This window comes from Rattus norvegicus, chromosome 14 (assembly GCF_036323735.1).
Source record: "Rattus norvegicus strain BN/NHsdMcwi chromosome 14, GRCr8, whole genome shotgun sequence".
NCBI classification, from domain to species: domain Eukaryota; kingdom Metazoa; phylum Chordata; class Mammalia; order Rodentia; family Muridae; genus Rattus; species Rattus norvegicus.
The window spans coordinates 10,331,335-10,341,965 of record NC_086032.1 but is presented as its reverse complement, the minus strand read 5'-3'; the positions used below and the strand labels follow the sequence as shown (position 1 = coordinate 10,341,965).

The 10,631-nt window shown below is 46.4% G+C and overlaps 1 protein-coding gene and 1 pseudogene across 2 annotated transcripts in view; one reads left to right on the top strand and one right to left on the bottom strand.

Annotated features, from left to right (window-relative positions):
- The window catches only part of Rasgef1b (RasGEF domain family, member 1B), a 519,819-nt gene that overhangs the window by 342,219 nt on the left and 166,969 nt on the right, over positions 1-10,631 (bottom strand). For both annotated transcript variants that reach the window (XM_017599428.3, XM_017599427.3), the window contains exon 2: positions 2,256-2,309. In XM_017599428.3, the coding sequence (XP_017454917.1) occupies positions 2,256-2,309 (54 nt within the window). The remainder of the gene's footprint in view (positions 1-2,255; positions 2,310-10,631) is intronic.
- The window catches only part of Eef2-ps3 (eukaryotic translation elongation factor 2, pseudogene 3), a 4,962-nt pseudogene continuing 1,896 nt past the window's right edge, over positions 7,566-10,631 (top strand).

Genomic DNA, 10,631 nt, shown 5'->3' with positions numbered 1-10,631 from the left:
ATAAAAGTGAGGCACCCACAGGTATATAGCCAACCCAAGTGAGTAGCAAGTCATAGAAGCGCCTTCCAAAAGCAAATCTCCACACTCCGTGCTCATACGAATCAACCATAGTGGTGGCCTGTCGGAAGCAATAAGGGAAATCTTGGCGTGGAAATGAGATGGGAGGGGATTGGGCAGAGAGCACATGAGCTGGTCTACCCTTAAATAAGCAGGTAGACATCATTGGAGATGCTGGCCAGGCCAAAAGATTCTAATTCTTTGACTTGTCTCACTAGGGAATAACCAGGCTCACAAAGATCACTGTCAGTAGAGGACAGAGGTCCATCTATAAATAATATCAAAGCTAGTCCCACCCTGGGAAAAGGTGAACCTGCCAAGCCCCTAAAGTCTCTTTGTGCACCAAGATCTGTGGTTCTAAAAATAACGAACGCATGGCTCTCATCTCTAGAGGGCCACAACTTGCTGTAAAGAATAAGGCAAACAGGACAGAAATCGGGAAAGGTAAATCATTAAAAAAATCTATCAAGAGTAATAAAAGGGAGCGGGTCCTCACTCTCCCTCCAAAGACAAATATCTCTCCCTACTTCCTTACCCAGCAATATTAAAGACGGAAATCACACCACACAAAACGCCATGATAGGAAAGCGCATGAAACGCCAGGTAATGCGTTAGCCGTAAGTCGTCTCGTGCACCTGCTTTTCCACATCATCTGATAGCGGCAAAGAATTTATTTGAGCTTGTCTGGACTGTGAAATCGCTTCTCCTCCTCTACAAGGAGGACAGGATCTAGTTAAATCTGACATTAAAGAGGTGGATCAAAGTGACCCCTGGCCCTCAAAGCCAGGAATTAGCCACGCCGTGATTGCAGGCGGGCTGCAGGCATGACCTGTCAGCTGTGGGTGAAGCTAATCCTTTTGCAAAGCGTGACAAGCTTCTCAAACCTGACTGCGGTGACGCCAGGCCAGACTTTTATGCTACATGACCACTTTCCAAACTGAGAAGTCACTTTGCTACTGGGTTGAGCTTATGTCTTCCAGCCGTCACAGTTGCAATCAAAGACTGTGAAGCCTGTGGTTCGCTCTAGACCGTGGACCTGTACTTCCTGATGCTCATCTCGTTTAATAAGGGAGGGCAGGATTAGGTGTGGGAGGAGACAGGCAAGATGGACAGAGGGTCAGGTGTGTAGCAATGGGGGATGGGGAACTGGGGGTAGCCACTAGAAAGTCCCAGATGCCGGGGAAGCAAGAGGCCTCCAGGACCCAGTAGGGATGACATTAGCTGGAATACCCAACAAAGGGGAGACAGAAGCTGTAGAGACCATATCCAGAGGAGAGGCACAGCCACTGGTGGAGGGATAGGGCCACCCACCCTTCACAAAATTTTAACCCAGGTTTGCTCCTGTGTAAAGGAAATAAAGGGACAAAGAGTGGAGCAGCGACTGAAGGAAAGGCCAACCAGAGACTGCCCCACCTGGGGATCCATCCCACATGCAGCCACCAAACCCAGTCACTATTGCTGATGCCAAGAAGGGCTTGTTGACAGGAGCCTGATATGGATGGCTCCTGAGAGGCTCTGCCAGAGCCTTACTGATACAGAGCTGGATGCTCACAGCCAACCATTGCACTAAACACGGTGTCCCGAATGAAGGAGTTAGGGCAAGGACTGAAGGAGCTGAAGAGGTTTGCAACCCCATAGGAAGAACAATAATAGCAACTAACCAGATCCCCCAGAGCTCCCAGGGACTAAACCACCAACCAAAGAGTACACAGGAGGGGGAAGGGGATGGCTCCAGCTACATATGTAGCAGAGGATAGCCTTATCTGGCATCAGTGGGAGGGGAGACCGTTGGTCCTGTGGAGCTTTGATGCCCCAGCATAGGGTGGTAAGGTGGGAGTGGGGGTGGGGGAGCACCCTTATGGAGGCAGGGGGAGGAGTGGGATGAGAGGTTTTCAGAAGGGAAACCAGGAAGGGGGATAACATTTGGAATGTAAATAAACAAAATAACCAATAAAAATTTTTTAAAGTATCAGATAATAGCAACACAGAAATATATGAAGTCGGTGTTTCTCAATATCAAAACATTGTTAAACAATTCCCATGTCCTTCCAATGACACTTCTATTTCCTACCCTAAAAGGTGTTCACAGCATGCCATCACCACCCTCAGAGACCACAGCTTCTCCATTGAACACCAGCGGCCCTGAGGCAGTCCGTCCTCTGAGATTGCGCTGTAGTCCTCGCACACCCGCACCTTACCTTTTTGTAGTCGGAAGAGGACTTCTCACCAGCCAGCGTGCTAAAAATGGTGCCCTGGAAAGCAAGAAAGCACAGACACATCAGAGCTCCTCAGAGTGGAGGGCGGCATCTTCGCTTTGGCTTCTGATCTAAGGGCGCCCAATGTCCCATTGCCACAGCTTTCCCTGCATTAACATGGGTCTACCCTCAGCACTTCCAAGGCCGCTATCCCCAGGCTAGACCACTTGTCACAGGCAAATGAGGAAATGATTCTCCCTTCATTTCATAGACAAGTGACAATGTCTTTCCAGTGACTTTCATTGTGAGCCTGAGCTCTGGAAGAGACGTTTCCTAAGTCAGGAGAGAGCTGCATAATGGTTCCCCGGGTTTAGCATCTCCCACTTTTTTCTTCCACACTCACTCTCCCTATGGCTGACTTCTTGCCTATACCTGTTGGCATGTGTATTTTCTTGGTATGATGTGTCATTTACAAGGCTTTCTAGGATCCAGTGTTGTGTAGGGATTTACATGTAAGGTGCTTCCTCTTAAACTATCTCCCAAACATAGCCGTTGTTAGCCACACGAACAGCTCGGGGTGGTAAACCGCTCTGCTTTTTAATTTAGGTGTAAAGCTAATGTATATTTCTAATGATTGAATCTCCTCTGTGGCCTGTTCTTCTGAGGTAGCCAATAGTGAAAGTGTCCAGTGATCAAGCATAGGATAGATGCAAGATTGGTAACAGGGACAGGGATCGTGAGCCCCTTGTCCCACAGCCCTCTTCTAGAAGTCTCTGTACTCCACATAATAAGACTATGAATTGAAGTTCAGGGAGAGAAAGGGAGAAAGGAGAACAGCTCTACATAACGGCAAACCGCATCTTGATTTCAGACCTTGACTGCTGTCCACTTATGAGGCTAAGCCACACGACTTTTTTGCCTCAGATCTTTGACCATTGCTGGGCAGATGAGTCTCTGTTGTAGAGAGGAGGGGGAGGGCACGTCACCCACCACAGGATGACCTGCTGCCCTTCTAAATTCTATCTCTCTGGGGCTGATAATATCCCTTTGTCAGCTTCAATTGCAACACAAACCTGTCTTGAGACATTTCCAAACAATTCCTGGGGACAAAACTACCCCTAGCTGAAAGCAACAGGTCAGACCTCTATCAGAGCTTGTAGAAAGGACCCTGAATTCCATGAGTTGCAACTAGATTTTCTCCAGGAAACAGAAATCTGGTGACAGGATTCCTCTGCCCACCACTGAATTCAAGTGTCAATCTCTATTCTAATGAGGGGTCAGGATCTAAGGAAGACCTGAATGCCAGCTGCCAAAGTCTCCAAGTGGGGGCGTCTCAAGGACCACAACTACATCTTTAACTAAGCCCAAGATATCCCAGCAGGTCTGACAAGATAGCTCCCTGGGACAAAGATCTTACTGCACCAGCCTGGCAAACTGAGAGGGAAATGCCCAGATCCCACAGTGGAAGGAGAGAACGGACTTCTGAAAGTTGCCCTCTGACCTCTGCGCAAAAGCTGTGGCTAGCACGTGTTCATACTTGCACACATCACACACACACACACACACACACACACACACACACACACACACCAACATACACACTCTGGAAAGAACCATTTAGAGCATGTCTTTATATGTTTGGGTGTTTGTATGCACATTAGTGCCTGTGCATCCCGAGGTCAGAGGTCAGAGGTCAGAGGTCAGGTAGTTTCCCTTATTTGGTCACCATGATATCTTTCAGGATGGGGTTTCTCTAAATGTGGAGCTCATCAACTCAGCTAGGCTGGCCAGAGAGCTGCAGAGATCTGCCTTGCTCAGCCTCACCAAGTTGACATGTTCCACCAAACCCAGATTTTACATGGGTGCTGTCAATCCAAAATCAGAATATCATGAAACGTCAGACATTAGTGCCCTAATCCCAGGAGAAATGACCCACAAAATTAAACAATACTGTTCATTCCCTTCCTTTAGCAATCCCAGGTGAAATGCATTGGGAGAAGAAAAAAAAAAGAGTCAGAAACCAGCAACAGTCGCTTCTCACGTAAAAACTGATACATCTGGCTACAAATGTTGCATTTGTAGAAAGAACTTGAGTCAAAGGACAATGCCCAGGAAAGTCTTAACGCCCCGAGCCAACGACTGTGGCAGAGGAATGGCATGGGTCCATGACAGTCCACAACCTTCATTTAGCTACTCTCTAAGGAGATTTTACTTATACGCTGGGTCAGTTTTGTATCATTCCCTTCAAAAGACCTGAAGTAGCATCCCGTTTCCTAATTGCTACTATTGTGAATGACTTTGGGTAGGTTTTCTGAACCTTCCCGTAATGCGCTCGGCTTAATTACTGAAATGGAAGACTAGAAGCCTGGAAACCTGCTCACACTGTGACCTTCTTGATTATTGCATCAATAATTTTTCTATGAAAGGAGAAACTCCTAATGAGTCACCACCATGAACGTCTGCATAAGGCCATGTTTATCACACGGTTTATCACACGTTATACACGGGCACAGCCAAGCATGGCGTCATTTTAAAATCCCCAAGTTCCAACTTTATTCCTGAGATGACCTGCATGGGGTGGACAGTATCTGAGGCTGACAATTAAAACAATTTCCCCAAATATGCTTAGAAAGTAAAACCCCGCTTTTGTGTATTTATATGCCGATGCCAGTAGTACACTCCACAGACTGTCACGGCCCACTCTGTATTATCTTCTGAGGCAGAAGAGGTTCTTTCTAGGTGTCTTAGTTACAGGCGTAGTAAGCTTTCCAGAGAAGAAGAACCCACAGGCTATATAGAAACCTAATGAAAAGGCGTTGTGCGTTTTGACTCGTTCCATTAAGAGGTCTGAGGAGACCCACAGGATCCCATCTTGAGACTGGAGAACCAACCAGGGAAGCCAAAGGTGTAACTCAACCTAGCAGAAGGTCCAAGAACTATGAACACTCCAAGGTCAAAGGCTACGACCCCTAAGAACCCTTGGGAAGGAGAGAAGGTTTTAGTATCAAATTTACAATCTAAAGAAACAAGGAGCAAGAGCTTTGATGTCTGAAAAGGGAAAAATATGAATGACCCAACTGAAAGAGGGAGAGGAAGAGAGAGGGAGGGAGGGAGAGAAAGAAAGAGGGAAGGAGGAGAAAAGAATGGAGGGAGGGAGGGAAGGGAGGGGAGCTGACTCCTCCTCACCTTTCTGTTCTGTTCAGATCCTCAGTGGATTGCACAATGCTGGTCACATTGGAGAAGACAGATCACCTGTCTTGAGTTGCACGCTCTGCCAGTTATCAGGACATCTGTTTGCCCCCTCAAGTTAGCTCCCAATGGTAACCACCACAGCAGGTAGACCACAGAGGGAACATTTACAGGACGGCTTTTCATTTGACTCTGAGATGCATTAACTCGGTAGTTAAAGACTAGAGTGCATAGCCTTGTCTCTCCCATTAACATTTATAATCATCCATAGGTATAACTACATAGGCAGAAGGCACAGGGAGCCAGAAGGAAAAATAATTTGGTATTTACAAAGAAAATGAGCCACCTTAGTTCTTAGTCAGAAGGCTCACTGATGGACCATGAGTGGGGAATCCAGTCCTGAATGAACAGAGAGCCCTGAAGGTGAGCCGCTTACCCCATTCCTTGCTGGGGATGTTCTGCTGTGCTGGAACACCTAAAAGCGATGCCACATGTCCCAAAGGTCCCTCCTGAGAATTATCACAGCGCTGTTTATCACCATTAAATTAGGAGAAGAAGAAACTGGGAAACCGTCTTCTCCGACACTGAGTTTTATCTGCCATCCAACGCCCATACATATTCAAAAAACACCAAGCACCTAATACTTCCTTGATTAAATTGGAACAGCTCGAGTTACAAGTATTCAGAGCCCAGATCTCTGGCATGCATTATGGAATTCCATTCCCTGCACGTAGATGTGTGTGTGTGAACAGGATGGGTGTTGCTCTTACCCAGATACCACTAGTCAAGGGCCAGCCACTTTTGGTAAATGCTCAAATACAATCAAAAGCTAAGCGCCCTTTAAGAGAACGATACCTAAGGACACACATCCATTTGAGGCCTTCAGTCTGTATTTCACGCCGGTGGACGCCAGGACCCAGCCTACTCCGATCACTAACAGTTTGAAAGCTCTCCCATTTGAATGAACAGGCGCCCAGAGTGCATACCACGCAGATGCTTTCTTAGTAAGGCGATCCTCGGGTCTCTTCGCAGAGTGCACGTTTCCATTCTGTACTTAGGCTTTAGACTAACATGGGTACGCACATGCTTTGAATATGGCATACCCTTCAGGCGAAGTTCAGCATTCGCATTTAGTTTTTAACTGCATAATTATAAACAACAACCAGAGGGGGGAGGGAATTATGCACCCAAACAAATGATAAAATTACAGTGTTTTCTTGTAGTCCATGAATACCGAAAATTTCAATTAGCCAAGTGAAAAGCCGTTGAACATGCCAGCAGGATTTATACGGCAGACTAATGACCATCATCTGCATCCTATTTAGCTAATGAAGGCTTGGAACACTTGTGGAGAATTAAGGGAAAGCTGATAGGAGGAAATTCGAACCATGGAAAGATCAAATCTATTTATGTCTGCATTTAAAACTAAACACGCTTAATAGGTCATTCAATCAAAGCATAATGTCTGCTCATCACATAAGTTATGTAGCCAGCAGAGCCCTCAACCCAAGAGCCATTCCTTCCTCATTCCATAAATATTTAACAACCCCCCACGGTGCCTCTGACCTTGTGGATTAACATGACAGCACCACGATTCCCTTATGCTTTTCTTACCACTTCTCCGCCATAATTAAATGTGTGGCTCTGGTTCTCTGTTTATACAGAAGCTACCACCTGGGTATCACGAGAAACACAGTATGGCTGCAGTCCAGGGACCAGATAGGGACTGCCCTCCACCCGTGTATCATGAGAAACACGTATGGATACATTTCAAGGACCTGACCGGAACTAGCACCCACCCTTAACAGACACAGCATGGCTGCTGTCTGGAGAGGGACATCCATAGGAAAAACACAGACATGCAATGGCCACTTAAATTTTTCTTAGTCTTAGAAAAACCCCTCAGAGGCAGCCAGGATGGTGTCCATTGGGAATGAAGACAAAACCCTGATACCAGGAGCAGCTAGAAGAGGACTAGAACCACTGAGCTCCACTGATTTCATTGAGTAGAGTCCCCGTCATCTCATCTGTCACTAGCCCACCTGAGTAGGGAGGTGTGGAAGCCCACATTCAGGATGCCATCGTCACCCCTAACAAGTCTGCACTTAGCAGAAGTGATGCCCAATGGCCTCTAATTCTAGAACCTACGCCGATGCCGAAAACTATGGCCCCGTTGTTTGTACTTTGTGTGGAGTGAGACAGCTTACAGATCACTATGATAAGAGTAACTTGACATAATTACAGACCAAAGAAAAAAAACAAAAAATTTCAGGTTGCAAACCCCTCCCCAGAACGATTTTAAAAAAAAAAATGACTTTTTCTACTAAGACAAGTGTATTCAGCAACCAATTGTGTCTCATTCCTATCTCACTAATGGGATTGAAAAGAAAGACCGGTCTTCAAAATCACTGCCTTAAAGAGCGAAGACTCATTTGAACCACAAAAGTAGTTCATGCTATTGCAATACCATCTATCTGAAAAGGAGGAGGGGAGAGGAGGGAGAGGAGGAAGGAGGAGGGGGAAGATGGGGAGGGGGAGGATGGGGAAGATGAGAGGAGGAGGGGGAGGAAGGGGAAGGAAGGGGGAGGGGAAGGAGGGGGAGGGGAGGATGGAGAAGATGGGGGAGGACGGGGAGGAAGGGGAGGGGGAGTCGGGAGGGGGAGGACAAGGAGGAGGAGGGGGAGGAGGAGGGAGAGGAGGAGTGACAACGACAATGAAGGCTCATATTTCTGCCTGCATTTCATCCATTCTTATCCCCTAATCCCTCTCTTTTTTACAACTGTTCACACACACACACACACACACACACACACACACACACAATAGGCTATGATCTGAATATGAGTATAGTGTTCTTCTTTCTGAATTTGGGTCACCTAACTCATTTTCTGGCAAGTTTTAGTATTTCCTTTCTCTCTACGGACACCTAGGCTATTTCCTATCATAAACAGAGGCAGCAGTAAGCAAGGGTGTGCGAATATCTCTGTGTTAGGATACGGAATTCTTTGTGCGCACACTCAGGAGAGGTTTAGTCATAGGATAGCTATATTTTGATATTAGGTTAAATGGTAGTTATATTTTTAATATTCTAAGGAATGTCTGACTCATCTCCACAATGGCTTTATAAATTTGGGCTCTCACCAAGCAGAGAATAAGGATTCCTTTTTACCCACGATCCTCTTCAACACTTTTTTTAGGCACATGTCTTGGCGGTCACATGACATTCTGGTTTGGGCAAAGGCACCCCAAAATAGCTTTGTTTTGTATTCCTTTGAAATCTAGGGATATTGAACAGTTACTGGCCAGTTATGTATCTTTATTTGAAAACTCTCTTCATTTCATTAGCCCATTTATTGGTGAGCAGTTTTGTTTCCTTGATGTTTAAATTTGCAATTCTTTGTAAATTCTAATACTTATAACATATATAATAAAAAATATATAATAAGTAATATATAATGTATAAATATTGGGGCCCCAAAACCAATAGCCAACATTATATTAAATGGAGACAAACTGAGACGATGTCCTCTAAAATCAGGAATGAGACAAGGATGCTTCCCCCTCTCTCTTAAATATAGAGTTCAAAACCTTAACTAAGCAAGAAGATAAGGCACAGAAAGGGTAAAAATAGGGAAGGACGGGGGTGAACTCTTCTTATTTGCAATGTGATTCTATGCTTCAAAGACACTATAGAATCTAATAGAAATTTACTAAAAAATGTTTAGATGTAATACACAACTTACAGCAGGGTACAAAGTCAACATTACAAACACAGGAGTGCTTACACCCCTCTATTCCAAGAATGAGCTCTCACAAGAAGAAACTGGGGAAGATTTCTCACTCATAGTTAACTCCACAAAATGCCTAGGAATAAACCAAGAAGGAAAAGATGTGTGTGTGTGTGTGTCTCAGGCCCTGAGTTAGGAAACGGAAGACACAAGAAGATGGGAAGATAACCATATTAATAACTGAAGGGTTAATAATGCGAAAATGGCTACTTTCCGAATTTAATCTGCAGATTCGACGCAATGCTCATCAAGATTCCATTTCATACCTCACATGCCTAGAAAGAGCAATCTAAGAATGGATATGAAAACATAGAGGATCACAAACAGAAAAAAAAACAAAACAAAACGCAAAGTAACAACAAACAACCTTAAGAAGCAAGACCCCGCTCTTCCGCCGCGGCGCCGCCATCATTGGCGCCGCCATCATCGGCACACTGCCCTGTTCACCTCTGTATCTGAGAATCCGACGCCATCCGCCACCCTGGTGAACTTCACAGTAGATCAGATCCGTGCCATCATGGACAAGAAAACCAACATCCAGAACATGTCAGTCATTGCTCACGTGGACCACGGCAAGTCCACGCTGAACGATTCCCTTGTATGCAAGGCCCGCATCATCGCCTCAGGCCCGAGCCGGGGAGACACGCTTCACTGACACTCGCAAGGATGAGCAGGAGCGCTGCCTCACGATCAAGTCCACCGCCATCTCCCTCTTCTATGAGCTCTCTGAGAACGACCTGAACTTCATTAAGCAGAGCAAGAATGGCTCAGGCTTCCTCATAACCCTCATCGACTCTCCAGATCACGTGGACTCCTCCTCAGAGGTGACCGCTGCTCTGTGTGTCACCGATGGAGCGCTGGTGGTGCTGGTCTGTGTGTCTGGTGTCTGTGTGCAGACGGAGACCGTGCTGCAGCAGGCCATTGCTGAGCGCATCAAGCCCGTGCTGATGATGAACACGATGGACCAGACCTTGCTGGAACTGCAACTGGAGCTCGAGGAGCTCTACCAGACCTTCCAGCGCATCGTGGAGAATGTCAATGTCATCATCTCCACCTATGGCGAGGGCGAGAGTGGGCCCACGGGCAATATCATGATCGATCCTGTCCTGGGCACCATCGGCCTTGGTTCTGGCCTGCACGGCTGGGCCTTCACGCTGAAGCAGTTTGCAGAGATGTATGTGGCCAAGTTTGCAGCCAATGATGAGGGCCAGCTGGGTGCAGCTAAGCAGGCCAAGAAGGTAGAAGACATGATGAGGACGCTGTGGGGAGACCGGTGCTTTGACCAGGCCAACGGCAAGTTCAGCAAGTCAGGCAATAGCCCAGATGGGGAGAAATTTCCCTGTACCTTCGGCCAGCACCATCTTCAAGGTGTTTGATGACATCATGAACTTCAGGAAGGAGG